Raw genomic sequence first — 18,616 nt, 5'->3', positions numbered from 1 at the left:
AATCAGGTAATTTGTTCCAGCCATTGCCAAACCCAAGTTTAGGAAAAAGCAGCGGTTTCATTGTGCAGTTGCCGTTAGCATTGGCACACAGAAGCAGGGTTAGCCTGTCTTTCATGGGCTTGTGTCCTGGCAAACGCTTCTCTTCCTTTGTTATATAGATCATATATTTTTTTTTTTTTTTTTTTTTTTTTCCCAAAACAGGCCAGTGTCATCACAATTAAATATCTGTTGTGGGCTTAAGCACTCCTTATCCACAAATTTCTTAAAATCAGGCACAAATTACTCAGCAGCAACTCTGTCAGCACTTGCGGGCTTGCCGTGCATCACAACAGAATGAATTACAGTTCTTTTCTTGAAATTCACAAACCACCCTTTACAGTAATACTCCACTTAACCAACATTCGTGTAACGAATTTCTAGTTTAACGTACTATATAAAGTTAGACCAAAAAGTCCGCATAACGTACAACCACATCCATTTTAGTGAATTTTCTGGGTTTGAATTTGCCAGGTGAGGGACCGTACGTGGCAACTTCGCTGTGATAGTCTGGCTCCCCGCCTGTCTCTAGCGCTTTTGGAGCTGGATCCAAGATTCTTTAACAACCTCAGAGCAACCTCCTGCCGCGAAATGGCATCCATGAACGCTTAGAGCAGGGGCGGGCAACCTCCGGCCCGTGAAGGCTTAGCGTCCGGCCCGCCACCCTGCTAGGCTTTATTAATGCAATCCGGCCCGCGGACCTCCCACTAAAAGTAGAGAAGAAACTCTAATAAATTTTAAGTTTTTAAATGAATAAATTATACTATTGAATTACTTTACATGTCAAGCCAGACATGGAAATGCTTCTTCATGGCAAACAGCACCAGCAGTCTCATTGATTTGTAGAGTGTTCAATGCAATTTTTGTACAATTTTTTTCACGTAATCAATGTATTATACAAAATATAGTATTTCTGAGATTTCGTTTTTCACTCCGGCCCGCGACCTCCTTCCAAGAGTCTCATCTGGCACTCACTCTAAAAAGGTTGCCTGCCCCTGGCTTAGAGGGACGGTGACGAGGTTGCTCTGAGGTCGCTGGGAGCACCACCTCTGGAGGTGGTGTTACTGTCTTATATATGCATTTATGTTCTATAAACAACATTTCTATTAGCTTTTTACAAACCTTGCCCCCCAAGAAAGGATTGTTTTGTAATGCATAAAGTGAAATCTTACATGGAATACCAAAAAATATAGCAGAGATGATGAGATCGGCCACAGACGGCTGAGACTCCGGCGACTTTGCCACTTCTTCTTGTTGTGACCTTTTTAGCTTGGTGTGTTGTCTTTCACCATGATATTAAATTTGTTTCCACTCCTCTATTGCCTACTATAATGGATATCATATCATAGTATTCATATACGCTCATGCCATGAGGATAACCTGGACTCCGTGGCAGTGAGTAATGAATTACTAATGAAATACCGCGGTATATTGTGAGAAACATATACAGGGGATCCTTGTGATTCGACTGTTTGCAGTTCGAATTATCGCCAATTCGAACTCAGTTAATTAATACCCAATCCTCAAGGTTTGACCGACTGACTTGCCAATTCGACATTCATATCTCACACGCCACCCACCCGGTCAAATCTGCCACCAGTCTGCCAGGCAAAAGTGTAAACAGACGCTACCCTGTGTGTCACACTACCACTTTTCCGTCAACTTTTTCTGTCAGCTTTCTGAAAACTCAACTTTTGTCGACGCTGGTTGTCACACACAAGTTCGCTTCCGCCTTTGTCGTGTTTGTCAACTGTAAACAAATATGGCAGTCCCTTCACCCCCAGCAAGCCGTTGCTATTTTTTCGTTGCTATTTTTGGCTTTTAATGCTCCCTATGAAAAACTCATAAACAACAGAGCTGCTCATCTTTGGCCAGTTGTTTCTTGGAAGTTCTACCTTGGAACATCGCAGTCCCTGAAAAATGTAAACAAACAACTGAATTACTTCTCACTGTTAGGCTAGGGCAAAAAATGTATATATACAAATATATTTACATCTACTTATCATGATTCTATTGATTTGAGATTATAGCATCATTCCAATTAACAAGAAAATTTATTTTATTATAAAAGTGTTAATTAGAAACCATAGATCTTAATTTGACTAAAAATTGACACTAGAAGAAAATGGTGCGTTTCGTCTGACTCAAGACGACGGAAAGCCACCTCCAGCACCAGCCCTAAAAAACACAATTTCCTGCCTTTGAAAGATAAGCTTGAGCTTACAAGAAAGTGTCATTGCAGCACAAATGGGTGTCCCTAGATTAACAGTATCAACAATTTGGAAGAACAGGAACAAGTACTGCAAGACCGCTGCAAGTGTTTTTATTTCCAAAAATGTACTGTACAGTACCCTAATGTGTTTAATAAAAAAAAAAAAAGTCAAATATAAATTAAGCCTTTAATAGTACTGATTTTAGTCTAGGTTAGTGTTTTTTTTTTATTTTTATTTTTTTTTATTTTTTATTTTTTTTTTAATAGATTATAGTGATGCTTTCAGGGGGTCTAGGCTGGAGGTTGGTCCCTATCCTCCCTAATTCTTATGTATCTTACGAGAAAAATTGCTTCACAATTCTAATGAACGCTGATTCGACCAATGAGAAACTGTCTTAACCCTGTCGAATTGCACGATCATCCCCTGTATTGTGAATACGCATATTATGGGGTAACTACTTTATAGTGTTGGCCCTTGAGCAGTAGCTTATCTAACTTGATATAAAGGTATAATTAACTCTCTCTCTCTCTCTCTCTCTCTCTCTCTCTCTCTCTCTCTCTCTCTCTCTCTCTCTCTCTCTCTCTCTCTCTCTCTCTTTTTTTTTTTTTTTTATTTAAACATAATTTATACACAAGAACATGTACCCAAAGGCGCACTGTCGTGTGCTACCTATTCTAAGGGTACTACAATCTATTTCTCTACAATATTTACAAGACTTAAAAATAGATAATATACAAGATGGTCAGCATGTAAATGGAGCACTGTTCTTTTCACTTCACTAGCACTATTCACGCACTGCACTACACTGAGTGTCACGTCACAAAGAGTGTCAGAGGAGTTGGCAGTGTCTGTCTCCACTTATGTGCCATCAGTTTGACACTGTGTGTGTTCATCTCCTGGACGTGAGGCACCGCGGCCGTGAACAAGTTCCACATCCTGGAGACGCGTCCTGCGAAGGTGCGTTGATGCTGACACCCGTGGGATCGCGGCACCTCTACGGCGTCACCACCATTGAGCACCGTTCTCGTGCTCCGTGCGGTGACTCTCAGAGGATGACGCAGCCCTGCCAGATGTGGCACTCTTTGCACCTGTGCCTTATGGAACACTACGATTGCCGCCACATCTCTGCGGTGTTCCAGTGAATCAAGAGGACGCTCAGGCTCTGGGTGAGGTGGTATTGCAGCATCTACTAGCCGTATGGCGCGGCGTTGGATGCTGTCCAGTCTCCTTCTGTGTGTGGCGGCACAGGACATCCAGGAGAGAGCTGCGTACTCAAGGTGGGGCCGCACCTGTGCCTTGTACAGCAGCAGTCTCCCTTCCTGTCGAGGAAACTGGCGATCCTTCTGAGAGCGGAGATCCTGTGAGAGGCTTTCTTGGCAATGGTTTTGACATGGCTGTCAAACCTCAGCCCTCGATCCACCTCCACTCCAAGTATCTTGACGTCATCTTGGAGTGGGAGAGCAGCAGCGCCAAAAGACAACTTTCCTGCCATTGCTGCCATGGCGGCTGGGGACCGAGAGACAACCATTGCCTGTGTCTTCTCCGGCGCGAATGTCACTTGCCAGCGAGCACCCCACTCCTCTATCACTCGTAGCTGCTGATTGATGGCCTCAGCAGCCCGCCCACTGTCCTGGCGTGGATAGGTATAGGAGAGGTGCAGTCATCAGCATAGGCCTTGACTCCTGGCAGTAGCTGGAGAAGATCATCCACGTAGATATTCCACAGGAGTGGGCCAAGAATTGAACCCTGTGGCACTGATGCCTCCACAGGCAGGGACTCAGATGTTTGCCCGTTGACAACCACCTTGAGGCTTCTGTCCTGCAGGTAATTTCCCAGGAGTCGTAGCAAGCCACCCTGGATGCCTTTAGCACGAAGCTTTTCCAGTAATCCGTTGTGCCATACTTTATCAAAAGCTCCAGCTATGTCCAAAGCAACCACTATAGTGTCCTTGCCGTCGTCGAGGGCGTCCTGCCACTGCCTGGTGAGAAGCATCATTAGGTCGGAGGTTGACCTTCCAGGTCTGAACCCAAACTGTTGGTCTGAGAGGAGGGCATTGTCCTTGAGATGGCTACACACCACCTCTGCCACGACCCTCTCAAACACTTTACCCACCACTGACAACAGGGATATGGGTCTGTAGTTTTTGGGTCCGTCCTGGAGCTTTTTGTGTACGGAACTACTCGAGCCTCCTTCCACACTGAAGGCCAGACGTTTTCCGTACACAAGTTGTGAAGACTTGGGTGAGAGGGCAGCCAGTTCCTGGGAGCATCGCTTCAGCAGGTGCGGGCTGATGTCATCAGGGCCGGTAGCTTTCTGTGTGTCCAGCCCCGCAATAATCGCTTCACCTGCTGATGCGTCACCTCCACCATGGTGACAGTCTTCTCACATTGCTGGACCAGCTGAGGCGGTGGCTGCTGTGGATTCCCCACCTTCATTTTTCCAGCAAACAAGGAAGCCAGCAACTGTGCCCTCTCCTTACTGCTGGTGGCGACAGTACCGTCCTCTCTCTCTCTCTCTCTCTCTCTCTCTCTCTCTCTCTCTCTCAGCAGCACACTGGCGTAGTACGCGCGGGCTGATGTCCTGAGGCCCCACAGCTTTGTTCTCGTCCAAACTTTCGAGAATCGCTCGCACTTCCACTTCACTTGTTATCACTTTCACTAGTGTCTCTTTCACTATTTGAGGCAGCAGCGAGAGGGTCTTTCGGGTCGGGATGCACATCTTTTCAGCGAAGTGCTTGGCCAGGAGGTCTGCCTTGTCACTTGCACTGTGGGCGAAGCTGCCATCTGCCTGGTGGAGTGCAGGGACGGAGGTGCCCATGACTCACCCTGCTTGTCTTTGACAAGGCTCCACCACTGCTTGCAGCCAACCTGTCCTCCCCTTAGTTTGTTTTTCAGGTTCGCCCTCCACTGCTCTATAGCCCATGCTTGCGTGGCATTCATATGCCCTGTTGCCGCTCGGTGCCTCAGCCTGTTTCTGGCCGTCGGGTGCCTCTTGAGAGCACGCCAGGCTTTGTATTTGGCATCTGACGCGCAATAAGCAGGACCAAACCAAGGCTGGTCTGATGCCTTTGTTTTATGGACGAGTGCACCCAGCAGACCTGCATGTTGTGAAGCAGCTCGGTGAGCTGCCTCACCTGCTGGTTGGTGTCGCCACGCAGCACTCCTCCCCACTCTGTAGTCCTCAGTGCGGCACGAAAGGCGTCCCAGTCGGCAGCCTCCCAGCTCCAGAGGGTTCGTTGAAGCTCTCCTCACGTGGTGTCTTGAACTGTACTCTGGTGAATACAGCCACGTGGTCTGAGGTCCCTACAAAGTCGAGTGGGAAGCACTCTACTGTGTGGGAAGGAAGATCCGTCACCTCCGGGTCCAGGGATGACCCAGATTTGTGCGTGGGGAAGGTGACGTAGTTGTGCATGTCATGCACAACCAGTAGTGAGTTAAAGGCGTCCCTGACTGTGTGCTGGTTTAGGTCGCCAATCACTATTACACTGTCACACTGACTGGCAGTCATCAAAGAGTCCAGGTTTAATGTTAGGTAGTCCAGCAACACTGTTCTCTCTCTCTCTCTCTCTCTCTCTCTCTCTCTCTCTCTCTCTCTCTCTCTCTCTCTCAATGTTTCAGTTCCTGTAGATTTTTTTTTTCTTTTTTTTTTTTACTGCAACACACACACACACACACACACACACACACACACACACACACACACACACACACACACACACACACACACACACACACACACACACACACACACACAATGGAGCTGTACATGGCAAATGGAGTTCAACATGACAGAATGCAAGAAATTAGAGTTTGGCAAGAGTGAAAGAAGAATCAGGAGTATGTACAAGATAGGAAATGAAGACATAAAAACCAGTCATGAAGAAAAAGACCTTGGGGTGACAATTACCAATGACCTATCGCCAGAGAGACATATAAACAAAATAATTGGAGAAGTATTGAACTTATTGAGGAACATAAGAGTGGCGTTCGTATATTTAGATGAAGAAATGATGAAGAAAATAATTACTGCAATGATAAGACCGAGGCTTGAATATGCAACAATACAGTGGGCTCGAACTTAAAGAAACACATAAGGAAACTAGAGAAAGTACAGAGGGCTGCAACAAAAATGGTGCCTGACTTAAGAGATTTGACTTATGAAGACAGACTGAACAGAATGCAACTTCCGACCCTGGAAAACAGAAGAGAAAGGGGAGACCTGATAGCAATATACAGAGTGATGATTGGCATGGAAAAATGGATAGGGAAGATCTGTGTATGTGGAATGAAAGAATGTCGAGAGGGCATGGGAAAAACTAAAATGGCCACTTATAGGAGAGATGTGAAAAAATATAGCTTCCCTCATAGAAGGGTGGAAGCATGGAATAGTTTAGAAGTGGAAGTGGTCAACGCAAGGAATATTCATGATTTTAAGAAAAGCTGGACATTAGTAGATATGGAGACGGACGACGAGCATAGCTCTTTTCCCGTATGTTACAATTAGGTAAATACAATTAGGTAAATACACACACACACACACACACACACACACACACACACACACACACACACACACACACCAGAGAGACATATAAACAAAATAATTGGAGAAGTATTGAACTTACTGAGGAACATAAGAGTGGCGTCAGATATTTAGATGAAGAAATGATGAAGAAAATAATTACTGCAATGATAAGACCAAGGCTTGAATATGCAACAATACAGTGGGCTCCGAACTTAAAGAAACACATAAGGAAACTAGAGAAGGTACAGAGGGCTGCAACAAAACTGGTGCCTGACTTAAGAGATTTGACTTATGAAGACAGACTGAACAGAATGCAACTTCCGACCCTGGAAAACAGAAGAGAAAGGGGAGACCTGATAGCAATATACAGAGTGATGATTGGCATGGAAAAAATGGATAGGGAAGATCTGTGTATGTGGAATGAAAGAATGTCGAGAGGGCATGGGAAAAACTAAAATGGCCACTTATAGGAGAGATGTGAAAAATATAGCTTCCTCATAGAAGGGTGGAAGCATGGAATAGTTTAGACGTGAAGTGGTCAACGCAAGGAATATTCATGATTTTAAGAAAAAGCTGGACATTAGTAGATATGGAGACGGGACAGTACGAGCATAGCTCCTTTCCGTATGTTACAATTAGGTAAATACAATTAGGTAAATACACACACACACACACACACACACACACACACACACACACACACACACACACACACACACACACACACACACACACACACACACACACAGAGAGGATGGGTTGACTGCATCTATTTGGATTTAAAAAGGCGTTTGACAAAGTGCCACACAAAGATTACTGTGGAAGTTAGAGGAGAAGGGTGGCTTAAAAGGAAGCACATTGAGATGGATAGAAAATTATTTGAGGGGGAGAGAAATAAGGACAGTAGTTAAAGATATGAAGTCCAAGTGGAGAGCAGTAGAAAGCGAAGTGCCACAGGGGTCAGTATTGGCACCAGTACTTTTCCTCATTTATATTAACGACATGCCAGAAGGAGTGAACAGCTACATAAATTTGTTTGCGGATGATACGAAACTGTGCAGAGTTATAAAGCAAAAGGAGGATTGTGAAATACTGCAAGAAGACCTAAATAAGATCTGGGAATGGAGTAAGAAGTGGGAAATGGAATTCAATGTGAACAAAAGCCGTGTCATGAAAATGGGAAAGAGTGACAGACGACCTGTGGGAATCTATAAGATGGGAGATGGAGTAGAACTGGAGAAAGTCAAAAAGGAAAAGGACTTAGGAGTGACGATGGAAGAAAACAATCAACCAGTAAGCCATATTGATAGAATTTTTAGAGAAACATATAATTTGCTGAGGAATATTGGAGTAGCATTTCACTACATGGACAAAGAAATGATGAAGAAATTGATAAATACTATAATAAGACCCAGATTGGAATATGCAGGAGTAGTGTGGACCCTCATAAAAAGAAACACATAAGGAAATTGGAGAGGCTAAAAAAATGGCTACAAGAATGGTTCCAGAACTTGAAGGATGACATATGAGGAGAGACTAAAGGCTATGGATCTACCAACCTTGGAACAAAGAAGGAGAGAGGAGACCTTATACAAGTCTATAAATTGATCAACGGAATGGACCAAGTGGATAATGAGAAACTGATCCTAAGAGAAGAATATGACACCAAGCACAAGATCGCATAGTAAAAAGCTGAGAAAGGGAAGATGTCTGAGAGATATTAAAAAATATAGTTTCCCGCAGAGATGTATTGAGATGTGGAACAGTTTAGATGAAGAAGTAGTGTCTGCAACGAGTGTGCACACTTTTAAAGTAAGATTGGATAAGTGTAGATATGGAGACGGGGCCACACGAGCATAAAGCCCAGGCCCTGTAAAACTACAACTAGGTAAATACACACACACTTAGGAGTAACCGTGCAGAACACTTTGTCACTGGAGAAACACATAAACAAGATTTTTTGGAAAACATATAACATGCTTCAAAATATTGGCCTTGCATTCCACTACCTAGATGAAGGAATGATGAAGAAGATATTATGTACCTTAATAAGACCCCAGCTAGAATATGCAGCATGTGTCTGGTCACTGCATATGAAGAAAAATGTGAAGAAGGTAGAAATGGTACAAAGGCTGGCAACAAGGATGGTACCAGGACTCGGAGTTAGACTAGGAGGAAAGACTGAGGAAGCTGGGGCTGACCACATTAGAAGAGAGAGAAGAACAAGAGGAGACATGATAACTATGTATAAATTGGTGAACAAGATTGACATACTGGATAGAGAGTTGATAAAGGTGACCACAAGTAATCATCTCCGAGGACATGGAAAAAAGCTAATAAAGGACATCTGTCTAAATGACGTGAGAAAATACAGTTTCCCACATCGTAGCATTGATAAGTGGAATAAACTGAGCAGTCATGTCGTTGACGGTGTGTGTCAATCAGATGAAAGAGAGATATGACAGGAATGGACAAGGAGACAGGACACAGAGAGCTTAGCTCGGGCCCTGTAATACACAAATAGGTAAATACACACACACACACACACACACACACACACACACACACACACACACACACACACACACACACACACACACACACACACGGGACATCGATGGCGGAGGTGGTCGCTGAGCTCCAGAGCAATCATCTATAATTCTACAGTTACCTAAGAGTAACCAAGGTGGGAAAGGAGCTGGTAATGTTTGTCCCGTCTCCATATAGTCATGTTAACTGTTGATTAGCAAAATAATGTCCAGTGAAGGTAAATATAAACTGTAGCCTGCGTTTGAGCCATCAGCTGGTTTGTTTACGTCTGCGCAACATGGCGGCCGTGAACTCGAAAGAGGAATCAGACTTCACAGGGTTTCAAGGAATAATGGAGAAGAGCACTTATGTGAAGAAAATTCTGGAGTTAGAAGGTAAAATTGAAAACTGTTTGAAAAGTATGAGGGCCTGGAAACGAGTTATGACAATGTAAAGAGAGACTGTGCCGATATGAAGAAGGAAAATGCAGCACTGAAAGAGGAAGTTAAGCTAATTAAAGTGAATTGCGAAAATGTGGAGAATCTCTAGGAAAAGTGATGGAGAAGCAGGCTGAATGGAAAAAAGTCAGGAAGTGGAAAGAAAGGAGGTAAATTACAAAGTTGCAAGTCTGGAAAAGGAAATCAAAGAGTCAGGGAGAAAACTTTGGGCCTTGCTGAAATTATAGATCAACAGATCATAGAAGAGAAGATAGCTGAGAAAGTGGTGAAGGTTATTAAGTCAAATGAGACATTGGTGAGGGAAACTGTAGACAAAAAGAGATGTGTGGTGATATTTGGTGTGGAGGAGGATAAGACACCGAGTAAAATGGAGAGAGAGAAAACATAAAAAGGTGATAAATAATATCATTAATGTGGTGCAAGAGGAGGAAAAGACCTAGTACAAGAAATAGAGGACTTCCATAGAATTGGAAAGTTCACAAGAGAAGGTATGAGGCCAATAAGAATCAAACTTAAGTCACAAAAGGATGTAGATGAATTGGTGGAGAAGTCATGGAGGCTAGCCCAGCAGGAAACAACAAGGAAGATTTGGTTGAGAAGAGATCTCGGTGAAAAGGAAAGAGAAATGTTAAATGAGTTGAGAAAGGAGGCTTTGAAAAAAATGAAGAGAGGACAGAAGAAGAGAAGAAAGAGTTTTTCTGGAGAATCTTGGATATGAGACTGAGGAAGTGGTTCATAACCCAGAAAAGTACAGCAAGAAAGGACTAAAGAAACTTACATATGAGCGAAATGTAATGTATTCCAACATAAATGGAGTGATATCGGGGATTTTAGAACTCAACGATTACTTGAGGGACAAGAACCCAGATATTGTGGGTCTTACTGAAACAAAACTGAGAGAGGGAGAAGACCTGATGAAGGTTGGAGAAGGGAAATATAACGTTTGGAAAAGAAATAGAGTAGGTAAGATGGGAGGAGGAGTGATGTTGCTGGTTAAAAAAGATATAAAGGTGGATCAAGTGAAAAAGGTATGGGAAAGGCAGAAGTGCTAAAGATCAGAGCAGAAACTAATGAAGGAAAAAAGAGGCACTACATAGTGGTGTACGTACCACCTAAGACAAATGCATGGTCAGTACAGGAATATGAAGAAATGATAAGTGATACAGGAACATGTCTGGAAGAAATGTTGGGTGGCTGTGAACGAACTATAATGATGGGAGATTTTAATTGTAAAGAGGTGTGTTGGGAGGACTGGTCAATGGAAGGATCAGAGACAACATGGGGAAATACACTATTGACACTGGCAATGGAAAATGTGTTAACTCAGTGGGTCAAAGAAGATACTAGGTTTGGAGGAGAGGGAGCATCGTCAAGACTGGACTTGGTCTTTAGTACAGAGCCAATGGTCATTGAGGAGATGAGGGTGGAGTGCCCTTTAGCAAAGAGTGATCATGCAGTTTTGGAGTTCAAGGTGATAGACGAAGAGAAATCTAGAAGAAATGAAGAATATAAAGTGGGAAGATGGAATTATGCCAAGACAGATTTTGGAAACCTAAAGAAATTCTTTCAAGAGACAAATTGGATGAAATTCAAGAGTGCTAAGGAGCAAATGAAAAGTGGAAGGAATTTATAAAAATATACAAAGAAGGTGAGAAAAATTTGTACCAATAAGACAACATAGAGAAGTTGGAAAGCAGGACTGGTTTAACGATAGATGTGAAAAGGCTAGAACAAGAAAAGAGGATGCATGGAAGAGGTGGAGAAGGAAAAGACGGATTAAGCAGTGGGAAAGTTACAAAAGAGCAAGAAATGAATATGTGTTGATTAGAAGAGAAGAAAGAAAGAAACAAGAAAAGGATATAATTGATAAATGTAAAGACCAACCAAGGCTTTTTTACAGACATGTGAACAACAACATCAAAAATAGAGAAAGTATTGAAAGTTTAGAAGTAAATGGAGTATACAGTGAAGATCCCAGGGAAATGGCAGAGGCTATGAATGGATGCTTTCGGAAGGTATTCACAAAGGAGACTGCTTTTGACAAACCACTGGTAATGGAACAGAAAGGGATTATGAAGGAGTTTCAAGTAACGGTGGAGGAGATCAAGAACATGATGGGGAGTTTAGAAGTGAGAAAAGCTGTGGGACCTGATGGGGTATCAGGATGGATTTTAAGAGAATGCAGGGAGCAATTGGCAGAAAAAGTTTGTGAAGTAATTGATGCCTCATTAAGGGAAGGCGTAGTGCCCCAAGACTGGAAAAGAGCTAACATTGTCCCAATCTATAAATCAGGTAACAAGAGAGACCCATTGAACTATAGACCAGTGTCACTTACAAGTGTGGTAGCTAAGATGTGTGAGAGGGTGGTGAAGACTAGATGGACAGACTTCTTGGAGAAAATGACATACTTTGTGAGTGTCAATTTGGTTTTAGGAAAGGGCGTTCATGCACGACAAACCTGATATGTTACTATTCGAGGGTGATAGATGTAATACAGGAAAGAGATGGTTGGGCTGATGGAATATATCTGGATTTAAAAAAGGCCTTTGATAAGGTACCACACCAGAGACTGATCTGGAAACTTGAAATGGTAGGAGGAGTGCATGGCAGTTTACTAAAATGGATGGAAGACTTTTGGTAGGAAGAGAAATGAGAACAATAATTAAGGACAGACCATCAGAATGGGGATTGGTGGAGAGTGGAGTTCCACAGGGATCAGTGTTGGCACCAGTAATGTTCGCAGTCTACATAAATGACATGGTGGATGGGGTGTCCAGTTATGTGAGCCTATTTGCAGACGATGCAAAATTGTTACGAAAAGTGAGATGTGACAAAGATTGCGAACTACTCCAGGAAGACTTGGACAGAATATGGAAATGGAGCTGTACATGGCAAATGGAGTTCAACACGACAAAATGCAAGAAAATAGAGTTTGGCAAGAGTGAAAGAAGAATCAGGAGTATGTACAAGATAGGAAATGAAGACATAAAACCAGTCATGAAGAAAAGACCTTGGGGTGACAATTACCAATGACCTATCGCCAGAGAGACATATAAACAAAATAATTGGAGAAGTATTGAACTTATTGAGGAACATAAGAGTGGCGTTCAGATATCTAGATGAAGAAATGATGAAGAAAATAATTACTGCAATGATAAGACCGAGGCTTGAATATGCAACAATACAGTGGGCTCCGAACTTAAAGAAACACATAAGGAAACTAGAGAAAGTACAGAGGGCTGCAACGAAAATGGTGCCTGACTTAAGAGATTTGACTTATGAAGACAGACTGAAAAGAATGCAACTTCCAACCCTGGAAAACAGAAGAGAAAGGGGAGACCTGATAGCAATATACAGAGTGATGATTGGCATGGAAAAATGGATAGGGAAGATCTGTGTATGTGGAATGGAAGAATGTCGAGAGGGCATGGGAAAAACTAAAATGGCCACTTATAGGAGAGATGTGAAAAATATAGCTTCCTCATAGAAGGGTGGAAGCATGGAATAGTTTAGACGTGGAAGTGGTCAACGCAAGGAATATTCATGATTTTAAGAAAAGCTGGACATTAATAGATATGGAGACGGGACAACACGAGCATAGCTCTTTTCCGTATGTTACAATTAGGTAAATACAATTAGGTAAATACACACACACACACACACACACACACACACAGAGCCAATGGTCATTGAGGAGATGAGGGTGGAGTGCCCTTTAGCAAAGAGTGATCATGCAGTTTTGGAGTTCAAGGTGATAGACGAAGAGAAATCTAGAAGAAATGAAGAATATAAAGTGGGAAGATGGAATTATGCCAAGACAGATTTTGGAAACCTAAAGAAATTCTTTCAAGAGACAAATTGGATGAAATTCAAGAGTGCTAAGGAGCAAATGAAAAGTGGAAGGAATTTATAAAAATATACAAAGAAGGTGAGAAAAATTTGTACCAATAAGACAACATAGAGAAGTTGGAAAGCAGGACTGGTTTAACGATAGATGTGAAAAGGCTAGAACAAGAAAAGAGGATGCATGGAAGAGGTGGAGAAGGAAAAGACGGATTAAGCAGTGGGAAAGTTACAAAAGAGCAAGAAATGAATATGTGTTGATTAGAAGAGAAGAAAGAAAGAAACAAGAAAAGGATATAATTGATAAATGTAAAGACCAACCAAGGCTTTTTTACAGACATGTGAACAACAACATCAAAAATAGAGAAAGTATTGAAAGTTTAGAAGTAAATGGAGTATGCAGTGAAGATCCCAGGAAATGGCAGAGGCTATGAATGGATGCTTTCGGAAGGTATTCACAAAGGAGACTGCTTTTGACAAACCACTGGTAATGGAACAGAAAGGGATTATGAAGGAGTTTCAAGTAACGGTGGAGGAGATCAAGAACATGATGGGGAGTTTAGAAGTGAGAAAGCTGTGGGACCTGATGGGGTATCAGGATGGATTTTAAGAGAATGCAGGAGCAATTGGCAGAAAAAGTTTGTGAAGTAATTGATGCCTCATTAAGGGAAGGTGTAGTGCCCCAAGACTGGAAAAGAGCTAACATTGTCCCAATCTATAAATCAGGTAACAAGAGAGACCCATTGAACTATAGACCAGTGTCACTTACAAGTGTGGTAGCTAAGATGTGTGAGAGGGTGGTGAAGACTAGATGGACAGACTTCTTGGAGAAAATGACATACTTTGTGAGTGTCAATTTGGTTTTAGGAAAGGGCGTTCATGCACGACAAACCTGATATGTTACTATTCGAGGGTGATAGATGTAATACAGGAAAGAGATGGTTGGGCTGATGGAATATATCTGGATTTAAAAAAGGCCTTTGATAAGGTACCACACCAGAGACTGATCTGGAAACTTGAAATGGTAGGAGGAGTGCATGGCAGTTTACTAAAATGGATGGAAGACTTTTGGTAGGAAGAGAAATGAGAACAATAATTAAGGACAGACCATCAGAATGGGGATTGGTGGAGAGTGGAGTTCCACAGGGATCAGTGTTGGCACCAGTAATGTTCGCAGTCTACATAAATGACATGGTGGATGGGGTGTCCAGTTATGTGAGCCTATTTGCAGACGATGCAAAATTGTTACGAAAAGTGAGATGTGACAAAGATTGCGAACTACTCCAGGAAGACTTGGACAGAATATGGAAATGGAGCTGTACATGGCAAATGGAGTTCAACACGACAAAATGCAAGAAAATAGAGTTTGGCAAGAGTGAAAGAAGAATCAGGAGTATGTACAAGATAGGAAATGAAGACATAAAACCAGTCATGAAGAAAAGACCTTGGGGTGACAATTACCAATGACCTATCGCCAGAGAGACATATAAACAAAATAATTGGAGAAGTATTGAACTTATTGAGGAACATAAGAGTGGCGTTCGTATATCTAGATGAAGAAATGATGAAGAAAATAATTACTGCAATGATAAGACCGAGGCTTGAATATGCAACAATACAGTGGGCTCGAACTTAAAGAAACACATAAGGAAACTAGAGAAAGTACAGAGGGCTGCAACGAAAATGGTGCCTGACTTAAGAGATTTGACTTATGAAGACAGACTGAAAAGAATGCAACTTCCAACCCTGGAAAACAGAAGAGAAAGGGGAGACCTGATAGCAATATACAGAGTGATGATTGGCATGGAAAAATGGATAGGGAAGATCTGTGTATGTGGAATGGAAGAATGTCGAGAGGGCATGGGAAAAACTAAAATGGCCACTTATAGGAGAGATGTGAAAAATATAGCTTCCCTCATAGAAGGGTGGAAGCATGGAATAGTTTAGACGTGGAAGTGGTCAACGCAAGGAATATTCATGATTTTAAGAAAAAGCTGGACATTAATAGATATGGAGACGGGACAACACGAGCATAGCTCTTTTCCGTATGTTACAATTAGGTAAATACAATTAGGTAAATACACACACACACACACACACACACACACACACACACACACTTAATAGAGAGAGAGAGAGAGAGAGAGAGAGAGAGAGAGAGAGAGAGATAGAGATGTAAGGAAGAGATAGAAAGAGGATAAGAGAGGAAGGAGAGGAGAGAACCAGGGACAGGGAAACTGTATCCCCTTCCCATACTGTCTTCTCTCCCTAATGTAGGAGTGTGAAATAAGTAGATAAATGAGGGAATAAGGAGGACAAGGACTATAGTGGGGAAACTGTGATGTAGCATATGCTAATGAGACTTCCACATTTTAGATATGGAGGTGCCATTGTATATGTTACTAGCATGTCATGGTTTCTACATAGGGGTTGGCACATTGAAGGGGTTAATGTTTAAATCTTAGACCAGTGAAGCTGAGTCTGTTAAACTGACATTTATTTAATTTTGTTAGATGTCCACTAATAGATTACTGCAATACAAAATTCAAGTGTGTTTAATTCAAGCACTTTTGAATCTATACTACAGTTAATGTAACTATTGCAATTGTAATGTTTCAGGTGGTCCATGAGCACTCAGGTATGCTGGCTCCAATGGCTGTGGATGCAGTTTTGAAAATTGTAGACCCAAACAAGGATCAAAATGTTGACCTGAAAGATATTCACATCATCAAGAAGCTTGGAGAAACAGTGGAAGACTCACAGCTTGTAGATGGCATTGTCTTCACCCAAAAGTCTCAGGGTATTGGAGGACCCAGTAAGATAGAAAAGGCTAAGATTGGACTGATTCAGTTCTGTATATCCCCTCCAAAAACTGATGTAAGTTAACCTAATGTTGTATCTTTTAAAGTTAAGCAATTATGAAATTGACACATGAAGCAATACAAGATCATTATGGAAGGAAACAGACTGTAATATTGTGGATTTTGTGGAATTAGATAAATACCTTAACATGGACTTCGTTAATCTTATTTGACATCACCTTCCACTTTTATTACATTGAAATTTGCTCTCCTTACTATCCAGGCCTTATGCTCTAATTTTTCTATATATTTCAATCCTTTTGATTTTATTCTGCACTTTTCTTCTGTAAAAAATATATAAAAAATATTGTTCTTTTTCTGGTTACAGAAAATTTCATCAATGGTTGCTCTGGTAATGTGGATAGAAAATCTTTGCTAATTGTATTTTCATTTCTTTCATATATAAGATGTTTCAAACAGAAATATAATTTTCATGGATGAAAGTGACAACTTTGGCAATTTTCTATAAAAGGGCAATATTTTCAATTATACATAACTTGCTATGGATTATGTCTTAGATACAATTGTATGAAACTGTTTCTTTCAGATGGACAACACAGTACTTATCAGGGATTATGCTGCCATGGACCGTGTACTGCGGGAGGAACGGCAGTATATTCTCAACATTACCAAGAAAATCAAGGCTGCTGGTTGCAATGTTCTACTCATTCAAAAGTCAATCTTGAGGTACATACACATGGTATCTTTTTTATTATTCTTTTACTATCACGGATTGAGCTGGCAACTACAGATTTGATGTGAAAATAAATTAAAAGTAGCGAATAATTTAGAAGTTTCCCTCATATGGGAGAAATAATCCTTTAATATGCAGATAAAATATAACTATATAAACAACAACTTTTCCTTAATAGCAACTTCCCAATTAAGAGAGAGAGAGAGAGAGAACATTTATCATAATTTGCCCCTTTTCCAGCTACCATTAACAAATTCATTGACTTCTCCGTTGCGAACAAGAATGAGTGTGTGGTGTCAAGTTCACACAATGATCCTGAGTATACGTGTATCAGAGGTGACATGAAGGTTTATTGACTAAGTATTATTTGGAGAAATTTGTGAAAGATTACATTATTAATGATAAAAAACTGTCTGTTACTCATTTTTTCTATTTATCTATTCATCTATCTATCTATACAGTTGTACCTTGACGTACGATTTTAATTCGTTCCGTGACGATCGTTGTATATTAACCCTTAAACTGCTAATTTCTAACTGCTGAATGCTTTGGTGCGCCTAAAATATAAACATTCCCATGTCAGAAAAAATATATTGTTGAATTGTATGCCATGAATGGCAAACATCCAAAATGCAGTAATACTGAAGTTTGAATCTGTAAATAAATAAATAGAGCAAGAAATAGGCCTACAAAACTTCGTGGGCTTTGAAAAGCGCGGGGAACTAGTGATACGTCGGGTGCACTGTATGGTCCGGGTATGGAGCTGAGTGGTACCAAGCTGGTCCTTTTTTTATGCTCTCTCTCTCTCTCTCTCTCTCTCTCTCTCTCTCTCTCTCTCTCTCTCTCTCTCTCTCTCTCTCTCTCTCTCTCTCTCTCTCTCTCTCTCTCTCTTTCTGTGTGTGTGTGTGTGTGTGTGTGTTTCTGCGTATCCTACATGATACAAGTCTTCTGTACAGATGTTTTGTACATATATATGTATGATAGAACTTTATCTGTGTGTGTGTGTGTGTGTGTGTGTGTGTGTGTGTGTGTGTGTCATGAATCCTCTGTACAGATGTTTTGTACATATTGGGTATGTTTGATTGAGCTTTGTATGTATGTGTGTGTGTGTGTGTGTGTGTGTGTGTGTGTGTGTGTGTCCGTCCGTCACGAATCCTCGGTACGGATGTTTTGTACATATTGGGTATGTTTGATTGAGCTGTGTGTGTGTGTATCCATCACGAATCCTCTGTACAGATGTTTTGTACGTATTGGGAATGTTTGATTGAGCTTTGTGTGTGTGTGTGTGTGTGTGTGTGTGTCCGTCACGAATCCTCTGTACGGATGTTTTATGTATTGAATGTTTGATTGAGCTTTGTGTGTGTGTGTGTGTGTGTGTGTGTGTGTGTGTGTGTGTGTGTGTGTGTGTGTGTGTGTGTGTGTGTGTGTGTGTGTGTATTCACCTAGTTGTATTCACCT

General features: G+C 41.5%; 1 protein-coding gene across 1 annotated transcript in view; it reads left to right on the top strand.

The window, feature by feature from the left end:
* Positions 1–18,616, top strand: part of LOC123517172 (T-complex protein 1 subunit delta-like) — a 97,583-nt gene that overhangs the window by 30,501 nt on the left and 48,466 nt on the right. The window contains exons 4-5 of the mRNA XM_045277162.1: positions 16,223–16,480; positions 17,012–17,151. Of these exons, the coding sequence (XP_045133097.1) occupies positions 16,223–16,480; positions 17,012–17,151 (398 nt within the window). The remainder of the gene's footprint in view (positions 1–16,222; positions 16,481–17,011; positions 17,152–18,616) is intronic.

The sequence above is a fragment of the Portunus trituberculatus genome, chromosome 41, assembly GCF_017591435.1.
Source record: "Portunus trituberculatus isolate SZX2019 chromosome 41, ASM1759143v1, whole genome shotgun sequence".
Taxonomy (NCBI): Eukaryota; Metazoa; Arthropoda; class Malacostraca; order Decapoda; family Portunidae; genus Portunus; species Portunus trituberculatus.
Note: the sequence above shows the minus strand (reverse complement) of the source record. Positions and strands in the feature narration are given on the sequence as shown.